Source organism: Molossus molossus, unplaced genomic scaffold (assembly GCF_014108415.1).
Source record: "Molossus molossus isolate mMolMol1 unplaced genomic scaffold, mMolMol1.p scaffold_m16_p_13, whole genome shotgun sequence".
NCBI classification, from domain to species: domain Eukaryota; kingdom Metazoa; phylum Chordata; class Mammalia; order Chiroptera; family Molossidae; genus Molossus; species Molossus molossus.
The window spans coordinates 46,647,953-46,665,270 of NW_023425348.1; the positions used below are offsets into that span (position 1 = coordinate 46,647,953).

The 17,318-nt window shown below is 50.3% G+C and overlaps 1 protein-coding gene across 1 annotated transcript; it reads left to right on the top strand.

Moving 5' to 3' along the window:
• The first annotated feature begins 12,706 nt into the window (after positions 1–12,706).
• On the top strand, positions 12,707–17,069 carry PHOX2A (paired like homeobox 2A). Its single transcript, XM_036258392.1, has 3 exons — positions 12,707–13,101; positions 15,231–15,418; positions 16,354–17,069. Exons 1-3 carry the CDS (start codon positions 12,885–12,887, stop codon positions 16,795–16,797), a joined length of 849 nt encoding a protein of 282 aa, XP_036114285.1. The 5' UTR covers positions 12,707–12,884; the 3' UTR covers positions 16,798–17,069.
• Positions 17,070–17,318: the final 249 nt, after the last annotated feature.

The window sequence follows — 17,318 nt, forward strand, 5'->3', positions numbered from 1 at the left end:
ATCAAAGTCCCTGTGTACTAAATTGTAGCACAGAGGTAGAGAGTTAACATGGTCCTGAAGCAAAATGGTGAAGGTGTACTTCTGCCTTTGCCAGGTGAAACAAAACTACCTCTGGCCTTCTTTGCTTATTGAAATAGAGAAAAAACATTGCCAAGACCACACCTTTATTACAGGTGGCAGACGCTCTGTTGTTTTGCTCTATCTGGAACAGCATGCAGAGTAAATTGGAGTCATCACCTGTCTTAGCCTTTCAATAATCCGCTGTCCTTCTCCAGCCCTTCTGACTGCTGCGTGAGCCACACAGGTGAGTTGAGTGGGTAACAGGAATCACCTCCTCTGAATTTCCAGGTCTTTGGTGGTTATGCCAGTCTTGTATTTCCCCCAGCAATACATAATTGATTTTGTTTATAATTCTGATAGGAAGGAAACCCTTTCAACCATAATAGTCCTATCCTATGAATTAGAGACGTATTCTGCCACTTGCTGAATATCCTAGTCTAACTATAAAATCCAGATCTGGAGAAATCATGGAGAAATGGGTTTAAGGACTGGACTGCCAGTGAAGTAAAGTAGAATCAAAAGTCAATTCATCACTTGACTTCATAAGCCTCCCCTGCACCAACTACAACTCCGATTAGCATTAGAGCCAGTGTCGGCCATCTCCAAGGGCACAGCTATTCTGCTAGTGTCCTGGGGCTGCCATACCGAAGTACCACAACCTACGTGACTTAAAACAACAGAAATTATTCTCACGGTCCAGAAAACAAGTCCAAAGTCAAGGTGTTGACAGGGTTGGTTTCTTCTGGAGGCTCTAAGGGAGACTCTAGTTCATACCTCTGTTTGACCTTCTGGGGTTACCAGCAATCCTTGGCATCCCTTGTCTTGCTCCCACCTCTGCCTCCATCCTCACATGGTCTTCTCTCTGTGTGTCTCTACGATCAATCTTCACTCTTATACAAACATCAGTCATTGGGTTAGGGCCCCTACTAATCTAGTATGACCTCATCTTAACTTGATTACATCTGCAAAGAACCTATTTCCAAATAAGATCACCTATTTCACAGGTACCTGGGGAAAGGACTTCAACATATCTTTTGGGGGGACACAGTTTAACCCATACAATTACCCTAGGAAATGACTACAGGTCCCACTGGGGAAGCCACTAAGGAATATATAAACATAGTTATCCAGCTCCATTAAGTTCACCTGTCTTCACTTCACTCAGGGGATGCTGTGAACTAACCCAGGCCTGAAACTTGGGTGAGAGACCGTAGCTCTCTTGTCTTAAATTGGCCCTCTGTTCACCAGTTCCAGAGGACTTTTGGTTTTACAAATCAGTTCGAATCTTAATGAACTTCCTATATTCTTTATTCCCCTCTGTCGTGTCTTCCCCCAACATCCCTGGCCTACAGAAACCAATCACTACAGCACTTTCCAAAGATGTGATCACTTTCTCAAATATATATGCCTTGGTGAAGAGAGTGTCATCTGGACCCTCTCAGGGGATGGAGGGATGAATCACACTTACAAACCTAGAAGGAAAGGTTTATAAAGCAACATTCCCACCTCCCTAAGTGTTTAGATTCTTTTTTTTTCTTTATTGATTTTAGAGAGAGAGGAAGGGTGAGAGAGATGGAAACATCGATGAGGTCAGAAAGATGCAAATTAAAACAACAATGAGGTATCACCCCACACCTGTCAGAATGGCCGCCATCAACAAATCATCAAACAACAAGTGTTGGCGAGGGTGTGGAGAGAAGGGGACTCTAATACACTGCTGGTGGGAATGCAGACTGGTGCAGCCGCTATGGAAAACAATATGGTGCTACCTCAAAAAATTAAAAATTGAACTTCCATTTGACCCAGTGATCCCACTGCTGGGAATATACCCTAAGAAGCCTGAAACACCAATCAGGAAGAATATATGTACCCCCATGTTCATAGCAGCACTATTTACAATAGCTAAGTTCTGGAAACAGCCCAAGTGTCCACCAGTAGACGAATGGATAACAAAGCTGTGGTACATATACACAATGGAGTACTATGCAGCGGTAAGAAAGAAAGATCTCTTATCCTTTGAAACGACATGGAGGGACCTGGAAAGTATTATCCTAAGTGAAAGAAGCCAAGCAGAAAAAGACAAATACCACATGATCTCACTTATATACGGAATATAATGAACATAACAGTCTGAGGAATACAGTAGACCCAGACACATGGAAGTAGGGCACAGACTGACATCCCTCAGAAGAGGGGATGGGGGGTGGGGTGGTGGGAAGAGATAAACCACAGAACTTATATGCATGTATGCATGACCAATGGACATGGACAACTAAGCCGGGGACAGGGAGGAGGGGGGGGGGGGTGGGGGGTGCCAATGGAGTAAAAAGGTAAAATATCTGTAACAACAACAACAACAAAAAATTCATATAAAATAAATAAATAAATAAAAATAAATATGTTTTAAAGAAAGAAAAAAGAAACATCGATGAGGGAGACCATCGATCGATCAGTCACCTCCTACATGCCCCCCACTAGGGATTTGGCTCACAACCAGAGCATGTGCCCTGACTGGGAATTGAACCAGCAACCTCTTGGTGCATGGGTTGTCACTCAACCCCTGAACCACACCGGCTGGGCAAGTGTTTAGATTCTTTATTCTACATTATATCAAAGGATTCTTGGCATCTCAGTTTCACTTAACTTCAGCAATGAATCGAGTTTTCAGTCAACCAATTGAAAATAAATCCACCACACACCCACGAGGATGGATAAAATTTAAAGTACTAACACTATTGGATGTGGAGCAACCAGAATTCACATGTTATTTCCTACAACCACTGTAGGAAAAGATCTGGCAGTTTCTTATAAAACTAAACATATATCTACCCTATGACCCAACATTTCCAAGAGAAATGGAAACATATCCACCAAAAAAAAGACTTGTACATAAATGTTCAAAGCAGCACTATTCATAATAGTCCAAAACTAGAAACAATCCATATATCCATCAACAGGGTGGCTAAACAAACTGCAGTATTATATTAGTGTTCCATTGCTGTGTGAAAAAATAACTCTAAGCTTAAAACAATATTCATTTATTAGTTCATAATCCTGTAAGAGTTGGGCATGGTTCTCATATGCTCAGAACATGACTGGGTTCTCATCTGCTCAAAATCTCAGAGTGTCAGCCAGGCAGTATTTCTTTCTGGGGACCAGAAGGAAGAATTCACTTTCACGTTTACTCAGGTTCTCAGCTGAATTCAGTTCCTTGTGGTTGTAGGACTGAGATCCTGTTTTCTTACTGGATGTCAACTGGAAATCACTCTCAGCTCCTAGAGGTCACCTGCATTCTTTGTCATGTGGCCCCGCCACCTAATAATGAAAAATCTTCCTCCCGCTGAGTCTCTCATGCTTCACATCTCTCTCACTTCATGTAAAGGGTTCCTATCATTAGGTCAGATCCACCCAAATAATTCCCCTTTTTAAAAGCCATCTGTGCTGTATGACATAACCTAATACAGCAGTGAACTTCCCTCATATTCACAGGACTGGAGCGTGTACAGGGCATATACACCAGGAGGCAGCAATCTTGGGGGACATCTTAGAATTCTGCCTATAGAGGTGTATACTCAGCAATATACTGAGCAATAAAAAGAAATGAACTACTGATACAACGTGGGTGAATCTCACAAACATGCTAAGGAAAAGAGGGCCCCCACAAAGAATACCCAAAGGAAATCAAGAACAAGCAACATTAATCTATAGTGGGAAAGAATCAGAAGAGTGGTCCCCTGTGAGAGAGTGGGGATTGGTATTGATTGGAAGAGGCATGGAAGAAGTTTCTGAGATGATGGTAAGGGATTGGGTCACGCAGGTGTATGCATGTGTCAAACACTGAGTGGTACACTTAAGATTGCTGCATTTCACTATGAAAATGTTACCTAAAAAAATTAACAAATAATATATTTTCCTCTGTTTAATGATGTGCACTCTGAAGTGTTGGGAGCCAAATGTATGGATGTCTGCTACTTACAGTGAATGCATCAAAAAATGCAATGGATTGACGGATAGAAGAATGAATAGGTGAATGGATATGTGATAAAGTGACCGTAATAACGTGTTATTATCGACTCTAGGAAAAAATGGATTCATCTTAAAAACCACAACAATAGCCCTGGCTGGTTTGACTCAGCGGTTAGAGTGTTGGCCTGCGGTCCTGAGAGACCCGGGTTCGGTTCCCGCTAAGGGCGCGTACCTCGGTTGCAGTTTGTCCCTGGCCCTGGTTGGTCGTGCGGGTGGCAGCCACTCGATGTGTCCCTTCACATCGATGTTTCTCTCTCTCTCTCTTCCTCTCTCCCCCTCCCGCTCTATCTGAACAAAAAATGGAAAAATGTCCTCGGGTGAGGATAAAAAAAAAAACAAAAAACCACAACAATGAGCACTCCCAGCTATTAGAACTGGCACGTGGAACCCAGGCTCCTGGCGGTGCACTCACACTGTCGGTTTGGCCTGACTTTAAATTACGTTCCTTCTCCCTGGTCCAACACCCTCGGAATCCATTCCCACTTGCATTTGCCAGGTTGTATTAATATAAATTTGAAAAATCTTTTAATTCTTTTAGTGGGAAAGCCTTTTTTGGAATTTGACCTCCTATTTGACCCTGAGGAATGTTGGGGTCTGATTCTAGTTGTAAGTGTGGAGACAATGAAGTCAGTGGGATGGCACATGAGGAGACTTGGCTTCCTCTTACCAGACAGTTCCAGTTCCCCATGGGAAAGTCTTTACATGGTCTTCAAACAAGAGAGAGACAATCCCATCAGACAAGGAGAGGGTGCTACAGTAGCTGGCTATTTTCAGGGGGAGGCTAGGTTTGTGACAGAGAATGCTAATTGCCAGTAGATAGCTCCGGACAGGACCCCAGTGATCCCTGCCTCCTGATGCTGATGCCCCTGTGTGATCCCCTTTCCCTGAGTGTAACTTATTTCTAAGCCACAGAATATGACAAAAGTCATAGAATGTCATTCCTGAGATCTGGTTATAAAAGACTGCTGCTTTGCTGGCACTCTCTCTGCCTCTTCTTGATGGAGAGGCCCATATGGCAAGAAACTGAGAGCGCCCTGGCTGGTTTGGCTCAGCGGTTAGAGCGTCGGCCTGCGGTCCGGAGAGACCCGGGTTCGGTTCCCGCTAAGGGCACGTACCTCGGTTGCAGTTTGTCCCCGGCCCTGTTGGTTGTGGGGGTGGCGACCACTCGATGTGTCCCTTTCACATCGATGTTTCTCTTTCTCTCTGTTCCTCTCTCTCCCTTCCACTCTACCTGAACAAAGAATGGAAAAATGTCCTCGAGTGAGGATGATAAAAAAAAAAAAAAAAGAAACTGAGGGCAACCTCTGGCCAACATCTGGCAAGGACTGAGCTTCAGTCCAACTGCCCTGGAGGAACTGAGTCCTGGCAACAACCATATGAGTTAGCTTGGAATCAATCTTCCCTTGCTCAAGGCTTTATTTGAGACTATAGGTCTAGCACCGTGGTTACAGCCTTGTGAGAGGCCCTGAAGCAAAGACTCAGGTAAGCCACGCCCAGATTCCTGACCCACAGAAACTATGAGATTTATTTTGTTTACACTATTGTTATTTTGGATTTTTTCCTTATGTGCACCCAACCTGACTCGAACTCATAGAGGGCTCGGGGCTCCCTGAGCCATTCAAATCCTCATTTATCACCATTCCAGCAAGCCCCCCTTCCAAACAGTGCTCTCTCACATGGGAGCAACTGTGATATTTAACCTCTTTCATTCTCTCTTTATGTATTCCACACCTCCTCACAATCCGTGCATTCCTTATTCCCTTTATACTGATCTCCAATAGTCCCCCAAGACCATGTTTTTAATGGACACTTCATTCCAGGTGACTGCTGGCAATAAATTGAAAAACTGTTTTTACCACTGAACGCCTCTCCATCTCTGAATTTTTAGTGCCTTTAATCCCAACCAGGTCACACAACTATTTCCAGATTCCAACCAGTTCTCTGAGAGTCTGTTGTGCTCAGCCAGTCTAGTACCAGTTTGTATATTAGAGTCATTAGGTATAAGAAACAGAAACTTATTCTGTCTTATTTAAGCAATATATATATATATATATATATATATATATATATATATATATATATATATATATATTTTTTTTATCATCCTCACCCAAGGACACTTTTCCATTTTTTGTTCAGGTAGAGTGGGAGGGAGAGAGAGGAACAGAGAGAGAGATGTGAAACATCGACGTGAAAGGGACACATCGAGTAGTTGCCACCCACACGACCAACCAGGGCTGGGGATGAACTGCAACCAAGGTATATGCCCCCAGTGTGAACCGAACCCGGGTCTCTCCGGACCGCAGGCCGATGCTCTAACCGCTGAGCCAAACCGGCCAGGGCGCAAAAAATAATTTTATTAAATATATAAAAGATATTAGATATCTCAGAGAATTAGTGGAATGTCTGGAGAACCAGATACAGAGCCACACAACTAGAAACAATGCCCTAAATGAAGCTGCATTGTTTCTTCAGGAGGACACACCTGCCCCTTGCACAACTAACATGATTGGCTCTCAACCCACAATGCTGCCAAGATGGAGCTCTGTAGGGACCCTGCTACACCTAGAGCTAGATCTTGCTGTAACCTGTTGTCCTGGAGAGAATTCTTATGGTTCCTGAATTCTCCCTGCCTTAGCTACAGACTGTGATCATGAGTGTACATGACTGGCTGACTCTAGGTCAAGTGTCTGCACTTGATTGTGAGGAAAGTTCAGAAAGCAAATTTCTGGCATCTATTAGATGGGGCATTCTCCTAACTTAGAAAGTGGTTTCAGATGCCAGATGCCAAAACAAGAATAATAAGCGTCAACTCTTCTGCTGGCAGGCCAGGGTGCCAAGACAGACTGGGAGAATCACACTTCCCTAATTCCTGCAGACCTTCCCAAATTCCATATCGCCTGTCAGATACTCGCTATTTTCTAATCAAAGCATTCACTTTAGGATGTGGCCGAGAACTTGGCTATGGCCAACCTGCAAAGCACATGATTATCGTCCTGTTGCAGCCTCAGATTGCCAGCCATAGGCAGAGGTCTCCTTACCAGAGTTACAATTGTCATGCTGCTCCTCATCTGCTTGTCCCCAACTTGAAGCACTTTCCTGAGGCTGCCAAATGTAGGCAGTATACTAAGATATTTTACCATTTTTCAATGTAATCCTCTAAAGTTGCAACCACAGGGCAAGGGGGAAAGTTGAGGTCAAGTTCTACGAGACAACAAGCAGTAGTATTCCCAGCTACCTCGTTATCACCTAACATGGACATTTCATTTCCAGGCTCACAATGGAGAGTCTCACTGCATCCCACCCTACATCCACGGGGCCAGTTCCAGGTCATTGGCATCACTACATAACTTATACCAATTTTTTATTTGAATCTCTTTGTTTGGAAGTGACAGAAACCCAACGTGAAGTAGATTAAACATGAAAAAGAATGTATTGGATACATCTAGTAAAGGGCTGAACAACTAATTTGAATAAGGATGTCTCAGTAATACCTGGAACTAGGCTTTTAAATTCTAACATGAGTCTCAATATCTTGCCTCAACTTTCTTTCTTTCTTTCTTTCTTTCTTTCTTTCTTTCTTTCTTTCTTTCTTTCTTTCTTTCCTTCCTTCCTTCCTTCCTTCCTTCCTTCCTTCCTTCCTTCCTTCCTTCCTTCCTTCCCTTTTCCTTCCTTCCTTCCTTCCTTCCTTCCTTCCTTCCTTCCTTCCTTCCTTCCTTCCCAGCCTCACCCGAGGATATTTTTCCATTTGTCATCAGATAGAGTGGGAGGGAGGGAGGGAGAGAGAGAAACATCGATGTGCGGCCTGACACTAACTGCTGAGCCAAGCTGGCCAGGGTTTATTCATTCTTTCTTCATTGCAGACAAGCCTTCTTCTTTTGATGATAGCATGGCTGCAAACATTTCCTGAACTTTATACTTACAGCTTTCACCATTCAAAAGAAAATTACTTGTTTCTTAATTCAAACAAGAAAGAAAATGATTAAAGATTTTATTGAACTATCTCTGGACAGGTACACACACCTGGACCAATTATCGCTGAGGATAGGATTACATAAGAACAATGGCTCCCTGGGTAGCCATGTGGATGGAAGAGATAGTTCCCAAAAGAAAAGTTGTGCTGAGCTGACCACATCACAGGTGTCCATGATGGCAGCCCTAAGGCACAAGTCCCTTCCCATACACAAAAAACTTGGATAAGCTTGTCAACGTATGGCATGGTTGGTAGGGTCAACCCCCACCCCCACCTTTTTCTTTTAAAGGAGAAAAATCACCTCACCTCCTATGTGTCATTCTCTTGCCCAGACAACTAAAACATTCTGGACAGAACCTTCCTATAGATAAGTGCTCATGTGCCCACCAGACTGGAAGCTCCTTAAAGAAAGCATCCAGGGTTAATTTATCCCCACGTGTCTAGAGCCCCATGAAGTTTCATCAAAGATCAGACATTTTAAAAAATATTTGTAGAACTGAATGAAGATTTTTCCTCACTTTTCAAGTATCCCTGAAGGTTGAACATTTTGGGACCTGTAAAGGCCTAAGACCAGAAGCTCAAAATAAGTAGAAATTAACCTGGTTGGGTGGCTCAGTTGGTTGGAGCATGGTCCTATACACTAAAAGTTTGCAGGTTTGATCCTCAGTTGGAACACAAATGGACGGCAACCAATAGGTTTCTTTCTCTCTCTCTCTTTTTCTCTCACTTCTCTCTCTAAATACATCCTCAGGTGAGGATTAAAAAAAGGAAATTAGCCCAGCTGGTATGGCTCAGTGGACGGAAGGTCACCCCTTGGACTGAAAGGTCCTGGTTTGATTCCCGATCAGGGCACAGGCCCGGGGTTGTGGGCTTGATCCCCAGTAGGGGGCATGCAGGAGGCAGCCGGTCAATGTCTCTCACGTTGATGTTTCTATTTCTCTCTAAAAAATCAATAAAAACATATTTTAAAAAAGAAAATTAGTTGCAGACTGGGTAGCCTGATGTATTAGTGGGAACAAAAGAAAGCTCAACAGGTGTTGTTCCCATAACAGAAAGAAAAGGAGACTATGGGTTCTGTCTGATAAACAGGTTGGGAGAGTATAGAGTTAATGTGCTTGCCTCCAACCCTCCCTGGACCAGAAAGACCTAGCAGGAGAAAATAGGGATTTAAGAATAGGGGTGGGGCCCTGACCGGTTTGGCTCAGCGGTTAAAACATTGGCCTGTGGACCAAAGAGTCCCGTTTTCGATTCTGGCCAAGGGAACATACCTCGGCTGTGGTTGGTCCCGCCCGGTTGGGGTCGTGTGGGTGGCAACCACCCATGTTCTTTCTCTCTCTCTCTCTCTCTCTCTCTCTCTCTCTCTCTCTCTCTCCCATGTTCTCTCTCTCTCTCCCTCCCTCCCTCCTACTCTGTCTGAAGATAAATGTAAAAATATCCTCAGGTGAAGATTAAAAATTAAAAAAATTTTTCCCCGGCTGATTTGGCTCAGCAGTTAGAGTGTCAGCCCGGGGACCAGAGAGTCCGGGGTTCGGTTCCCACTAGGAGCACGTACCTCAGTTGCAGTTTGGCCCGGCCCCGGCTGGGGTCGTGTGGGTGGCAGCCAGTTGATTGACTCTCTCACACCAACATTTCTCTCTCTTTCTCCTTCTGTCCCTCCCGCTCTATCAGAAGATAAGTGCAAAAATATCCTCAAGTGAGGATAAAATAAATAAAATTTAAAAAAATAAATAAAACTTAAAAAAAAGAGAATAATGGTGGGGTAGGGGTGTATTCTGCTTACGAAGTTGGTAGATAATTGGGGTTGAGAGGAGTTCCAGGGTCCTTAAGCAGGGCTAGACAATGTGTTAACTTTTCACTGATAGATAAGGTCCATCCCTTATTAGAAGTTAGACATGGATGTCTGTTCAAGATTGGCTTCCAATCATAGTTGTACAATGATGACACTGAAGACATTGCTTCAGAGTGTGAGAAGATGCATTTCAGTGGTAGGGAGGAGCCACTTGGTCCGTGCTCTCCCCTCACAGGAGAGCACTGACAAGGAGTGCACTGGGTTAATAAATCTGCATGGTGGCCATGCCCTGAGCCCAGGAGATCCTTGCTCAGAGTTCTGAGGGGAGGCTAAGATCAGCTGTTGTTCATAGAAGTGGGAATAAGGCGGTGGACCCTGGGAACTCCCAAGCTATCATTCTCCAAAAGACCATAGACAGGAAGAGTCCTCCAGGGCATGGGTCCTCCTCATCCATTCTCAGTGTTTCTACTGTCCAGGCTCACAGAATAAGTTATTATCCAAGTTGGGGTCAGAGCAGAAGAAAAAGGACAGTTTCCACTGTACTTCTCCCCAGGTTCCTTTTTGCATTGCTGCTTTCTGACAGGGGGCGGGGGTCCTCCCACTCTGACACACTCCCACCATTTTATTTTCACTCTTCCTACAGGACTCCTCTCTGGGCCTCAATCTCTTCACCTGCGAAAATTAAGGGGCCAGACTGGGTAACTCTGCAGGGCTTAATATCTTCTGAAATCCGCAGGGAAAAGGTGATGCTGCCATGCAAAGATAGGGGTCTGTGTCCAGATTACATATCCAGGTATCAGGTCAAACATATCAGAGGAGCCTGGCCATGGATGTCTGTTCAAGTGTGGTCTGGGCTGAGTCACACAGGGCTCAGTCACTTAGTGACAGGAAGAAGGGGTGGTGGTGGTTGTAGCTAATTTATTTATATGTTTACTATGTGCTGGGCACTATTCAGAGTGAGGGCTTGGATTTGCTCCTGAGAGCAACGGAGAGCCATGGGAGGTCTAAAGAAAGTGGTGGCACTGATTTCCCAATTCTAAGATCCCTTGGGCTCTCCGTAGAGGATGTGTCAAGGGACAGAGGTGAACCTCACATATCAGTGGGGAGAACTTTTTAAGCAGTTTTACAAGTTTAGACCTAAAAAGTAATTGGTGAAAACACCTCAAAGAACCCTCCTGACATGGAGGAGTCCTTGTGTGAAGCAAAGAATGGGTGGCCAGAGAAACGGATGCTCTGAGGGTGTGCATGCTCTCCATTTAGCTAGTGAACTGGGGTGGGGGTGTATTTTGGGAGCCCTTCTCTCATACCCAAGGAGTTTGGTAATAAGGGCATCACCTCCCCTGGCTTCTTGCTGGGTCTCCACTCCCCCATCTGCAGGACCTGCCAAGATGTGGGTAGAGGAGCCTGGGGGTTTGGTGGGGAAGCTGTCCAATCCACCTCAGGTGAGCTGCTGGGGAGAGGAGTTTCCTGTTCTCTCCTAGAAAGGAATCTGTCCCATGGTCCCACAGTATAGATGTGGTTGGTGACTGAGTCTGAGGAGGGCCAGGATGTATGTGGGTAGGTCCAGACTGAGTCTCGGCGGTTTTACTGGAGAAAAAAAAGATTCTCTATAGAAGGGAGGTGAGAGGTTGAGGGGAAAAAAGGTGTCGCTCCACTACTCCATGTCCTGACGTTCATCACACACATTCTGTGCCTGAGGTGCTGGGAGCCAGAGGGTCACATCCGATGGCGGTGGGAAGGAGGACTGAGCTGGGGGAACTGGGAAGGGGATAGGCAGACTGGGCCCTGAAGGTTCAGGACAAGTCAGGAGGATGGAGGGACCTCCTGGACTGGGCGACCCTCCCCCTCGGCTGCAGCGAGCTGCGCCTGCACCACAATCCCTCCTGGGCTCTCCAGCTCGTGGGTCTCAGCTCTCCGAAGGCCTTTTCTCTCCGCCCCTCAGCCTCGGTTCCTCCGCTGTGTCGGTCCCTCGCCTTGTCTTTCCGAGACTCTCCCTCCGTTGTGCCTGTCTCACTATCGCTGCCCTGTTTTGTCTCATCTTTCTCCCGATCTTCGTCGCAATCCTCGTTTCCGTCCATGTCTCATCCCTGTGGCTTCTCTGTCTCCATGCCGCCTCCCTCCCTTTCTCTGTCCCCCTCTCTGTCTCACTTATTCTGTCTCCACTGTCTGACTTATCCCCATCTCCACCCCTGCTCTTCTCAAGTCCATGTTTCACCTTTGTCTCCATCTCTGTCTCTGTCTTTCTCTTGCCCCCATCTCCAGTCTCCCTCTCGTCCATGTCATCCTTGTCTCCATCTGTGTACCTGTATCTGTCTTGTCCCTTTCTCTCCTTGTCTTCGTCTCTGTCTCCTCTCCTTATCCACGTCCCCATCCCAGCCTCCGTCTCTTCCTCGGCCCTGCCTCCATCCCCCCTCCTGGGCTGCTTTCTTGGTCCCAGCCGGGAAGGAACCTCTTTGGGGGCGGGGCCAAGGGGCAGGATCGGAATAACTCGGTTATCTGGACGAATTGAATTAACTTCACACGAGCCGCTGCCGGGCCCGTCTCCCCTCCCTTCTGCAGGGCCGCAGGTGGAGAAGCCGGGGAAAGGGGTCGAGACCTTCCGGCCTGGCACGATGCGTAGAGACCAAAGGTCTGGTCTGGATTGAGGAGGGATGGGGACTCTAGTGCTGCAGCCCCGAGCAGCCCCTCCCTGAACCTCCCGAGCCATCAGAGGGCTGCGGGTACCTTTTGGGGTGGGGGTGGGGTCGGGGGCGGCTGGGGGAGGGGCCTGAGACATCCAGGCCCCGCCCCGAGGAGCTCGCCCCGCCCCCTCGGCGGGGTCCTGCGCGTTAAAAGGCGCGCGGGCCGAGCAGGGCTGCACTTGCGCTGCACCCGGGTGGAACGCGGCCGCGACGGGGCGGGCGGACTCGTGGGCGTTCAGAGCCGGACTCGGGTCCTCGGCGCTTGGCACTCGAACTCCTATCCCGACCTGCACCCGGCCCGGGACCCTGACCCCGACCCGGCTTGGCCCGGCCCCCGTCCTCGACCCCCAGGCCGATGGACTACTCCTACCTCAATTCGTACGACTCGTGCGTGGCGGCCATGGAGGCGTCCGCCTACGGCGACTTCGGCGCCTGCAGCCAGCCCGGCGGCTTCCAATACAGCCCCCTTCGGCCCGCCTTCCCCGCGGCCGGGCCGCCCTGCCCCGCGCTCGGCTCCTCCAACTGCGCGCTTGGCGCTCTACGCGACCACCAGCCCGCGCCCTACTCGGCAGGTGAGCCCAGCCCCGGCCCAATCCTCGTTCCAAATCCTGCGGAACTCCCAGCCCCTTCCCTACTCAGCAAGTGATTAATAAGACAGTCCCCCAGAGCCACCACCATCCCTGCCCTGGCCAGACCCTCCAATGATCCGCTGGACCCCCAGTCCTCCTGCAAGACGGGGTTACCCTACACAGAGTGAGCCCCACCCTCTCATCCTTCCCAGCTGCCACATCCCTATCCCATACTCTTAGGGTCTAGGACACAGATAGCCAAGCGGTCCAGCCCCAGGCCTCTCACCAGGACCTCCCCTCCCCGCCTGCAAAGACTGACCGCCAAATCTCTCAATCCTCTGTATCCTTGGAAGATGCTCCCGGCTCAGTTTAAGCAGACCCCCATCCTTATCATCACCACCTCACTTCATGCCTGACACCCAGCAAGGACAATCCAGCAACTGAGCTGCCCAGATGAAAACCTTCAGGCCCCTCCTGCCTTGTTTTGGACCCATCCTACCTGTACTAAAACCCTCTTCCACCACTGAAACCCATTCCATGACCTGAAGAAAAGGGTGCCCAGGTCATTAAGCCACTTTCATTTTCCTACCCCTGGAGACTCTCCCAGCTAGAGTCCTGCAGAACTCAGAAGCTGCCCCTACAACCTTCAGGCCCCTTGATCCAAGTCCTCATCTGAACCCTCAGCTTCATGGAGCCTCTCAGCCACCCCTATCCCTCCGATTACTGTCCAGGCTGCCCCACCCAATCTCCTTATCTCCTTCCTCCCTGAAAAGACCACCAGGACCCAAGTAGAAGATTTAGGCCTGGGAGGGGGTGGTGAGAGTGGGGGTGGGGGTGGGGTGAGATAGAGATCTGGATTTGGAGAAATGAGATCCAGAGAGATGGAGCCAGAAACTGGAACAGGGATGGGGAGATTGGGTGCTCTGGGCCTGATGCAGATGGGTACTGGGAAATGGAGAAAGAAAATGGGGAGATGGGCCCCAGAAAGATGGAGTTCTGAGATGGGGGAGATAGGGACAGGTTCAGAGGGATGTGAGCCAAGATGGGGAGATTGGGGACGCTGGGAGAAATGGAGACCCAAGGATGGGAAGATGGAGATAGGAACTAGGTGGTGGAGACAGGAAGTATGAGAGATGGAGATGAAGGGAGATAAGAAAGATGGGGATGGGATGGAGTATTAGAGACAAAAATTAGGGGAGAGAGAACTAGGGTGCTAGGACAAAGATGAAGGACATTGGAGACCCCTGGGAAATATGAAGACCTAAGTGGGGATTGGAGAGAGGGATGGGGAGACAGTGTCAGAACACTGTCTATGGGAGTGGGGACTGAGATGAGGTAGCTGGGAGACAAGGATGGGAAGAGAGTGAGGGGGAAGGGTGGGTCCAGCTTTGGGCAGTTGAGACACAGAGAGGGGCTGTGTCTCAACTCAGTCTGGGAGGAAGAAGGGTAAAGAGAAGATGGAGGGAACTGAGTGGGGAGAAACAAGGGCACTTCCAAGGGGCACCAAGAGAATGGTCCAGAGGGGAAAGTTAGAGAGAGACTGGTATGGAGAAATGAGGAAGAGAAGGGGACACCTGGAAGAGAATGAGGCCTGGGAAAGAGGGACATGACCGGGTAGAGAGGGCGAGATCCTACACAAGAGCCTATGGCAGGAGCACGGGAGTCTCAGCCGCCCTGCCTTGGTCCAGGACTGGTTACTAGGAGAGTCTCATTGCTGATGAGACCTGATAGCCAGCCAGGGCTAGGGTGGACAGGGCAGGACCTGAAGCCAAGTCGGCAGACTGGCTGAGGGAGAGACACGCTGATGGAAAGGTCCGAGGGGTTGGTGGAATGGCGAGAGGTGGAGGGAACAGGGCGAAGGCCGACCACAGGTCAACGGCGTTGACAGGAGGGTCAGATTCTGTCTCCCTCGCTGCTGCTTTTGGGTCTTACTGCGCCATGTCCGCCTTCACCCTTGCGGGCTCCAGCGAGTGATAGAGAAGACGCTCGATCCGAGGCTGAGAGGAGGAAGCCGAGGGGCCAGGCCAGGGGCGGGAGACGTGAGCGATCTTCTCAGGGGCAGGACACAGCGGGCTGAGCGCAGCCCTTCACACTCCCATCCCGGTTGCCCCCCCTCCCGCGCACACCTGTAGTGCCGTACAAGTTCTTCCCGGAGCCGTCGGGCCTGCACGAGAAGCGGAAGCAGAGGCGCATCCGTACCACGTTCACGAGCGCGCAGCTCAAGGAGCTAGAGCGAGTCTTCGCGGAAACCCACTATCCGGACATTTACACGCGGGAGGAGCTGGCACTCAAGATTGACCTCACTGAGGCTCGCGTGCAGGTGCGTGTTTGTGCCCGTGTGTACGGGAGTGTGTGCTTGGAAAGGGCTGGCGGTTACTGCCCGACACCTGTGGGGCCGCGGGGCAGAGGGGCCTCACTTTGACGGAGAGTAGGTGTAGCCTGCAGGCGGAGAGCTAGCGAGAGCCTGGGGCCGGGTGCAGGCGGGGTAATTGGGCGAGAGGCAGGACTGGCAGCCTGGAGAGGTGTTGGGATCAAGACGTAGCAGGCCTCAGGCCCTCGGGAGAATTGAGTTGGTCAGACCCACGATTTTCCTTCAGTCCCCCTGATAGGGCCGGGCATGCAGAGTGGTGCTTGGGGAGCCAGAACGGAGTCGCTGAGTCTGTATAGGGGATGCCCCAGGCGGCCTCAGTTCCCAGCAAGGTAGAGGAGTGTGTGTGTGTGTGGGGGGGGGGGGGGTCAGCGCCAAGTCCCCTCCCCAGCTCTGCAGCTGTGAAACTCCTGAGCCTGAAAAGCCCCGGCGCATGGCGGAGGAGCCGGGTCAGGGCGGACTCTGATGCCTGTCTTACAAATCCGAATACAGTGTCCAGCTGGCCCGCCTTAACTGGAAACAAAAGATTTCCTCTAGTGCCCTAAGCCGCTCTCTGCTGCCGTGGGACACTCCAGGCAGGTACTCCGGAGAGTCTTGTAGAAGGGAATCGGGGAGGGTGTGTGTGTGCAGGGCCTTAGGTGATGAGGGAGCGAAGGTGGAGCCCCTCCAACCGGGTCTGCGGGTGAGCAGATCCTAAGGCGAAGACCGTAAGGACCTGGAGGAAAGGGCAGGTGGGGAGGAGAAGCGAAGAGGGCCACGAGCTGAGTGGTGGAAGGCAGAGGGGCCACGCTCGGAAGCCGGGGCCACGCATCCTGACCCGGCCCCTTCCAGACCGAAGGCTCACTCACGCCTGGCGTCCTCGGGCTGACCGGCCCCTGTGCCCGCAGGTCTGGTTCCAGAACCGCCGGGCCAAGTTCCGAAAACAGGAGCGCGCGGCTAGCGCCAAGGGTGCGGCAGGCGCCACGGGCGCCAAGAAGGGCGAGGCACGCTGCTCGTCAGAGGACGACGACTCCAAGGAGTCCACGTGCAGCCCCACGCCCGACAGCACCGCGTCGTTGCCGCCGCCGCCCGCGCCCGGCCTGGCCAGCCCGCGCCTGAGCCCCAGCCCACTGCCCGCTGCCCTTGGCTCCGGTCCTGGCCCGGGCCCGGGGCCACAGCCGCTCAAGGGCCCTTTGTGGGCGGGCGTGGCGGGCGGTGGGGGCGGCGGGCCCGGCGCTGCGGAGCTGCTTAAGGCCTGGCAGCCAGCAGAGCCGGGGCCCGGGCCCTTCTCCGGGGTTCTGTCCTCCTTTCACCGGAAGCCCGGCCCCACCCTGAAGACCAATCTCTTCTAGCCGCTGGACTCTGGAGGCTCCGGGCCTGGCCCCAGAGACGCCCCATACCCCTCCAAGACCTGACAAAGTCCCTCCCCATCTGGCCGCCTACCTGGAAACCCCCATACGTCCTCACCTCCCACCGTGTCTGACCCCTAGGTGTCCCCTCCCCAGTTTTGGAGAGCAAGTCAGAGCCACTCTTGTCCTCAACCAGCAGAGTGGGGTACTTTTCACTGGGACGCCCCCAACCCTTCCTCCAATGAGAGCCCAAAGACCCTCTAGTTTGGCTTTCTTTGGAACTGGGATCAAATCACTGCCTGTCCCTAACAGTGCTCACGCGTGAGGGTCCTCAAGGAGGAACCCGGCCTTCTCCCCTCACTTTGCAGCAGGCTGAGTCTCCCACCTTGATGACCAGCCAGCTGCCCCACCCCTCAGGCCCACCCATGCAAAGATCACCAGGATAATCAGCAGCCGGAAGGGTCCCACCAACTTGTCCCTTAGTGTATTCTCCCATCAGTCTGGCCCAGAAGGTAGGCCCCTTA

What these genes read in the sequence shown, in the direction of transcription:
- PHOX2A (XM_036258392.1), top strand. Translation starts at nt 12,885, where the DNA reads ATGGACTACTCCTACCTCAATTCGTACGACTCGTGCGTGGCGGCCATG. An exon ending in GCCCGCGCCCTACTCGGCAG is followed by an intron (nt 13,102 to 15,230) that starts GTGAGCCCAGCC and finishes GCACACCTGTAG; the next exon opens with TGCCGTACAAGTTCTTCCCG. An exon ending in TCACTGAGGCTCGCGTGCAG is followed by an intron (nt 15,419 to 16,353) that starts GTGCGTGTTTGT and finishes CTGTGCCCGCAG; the next exon opens with GTCTGGTTCCAGAACCGCCG.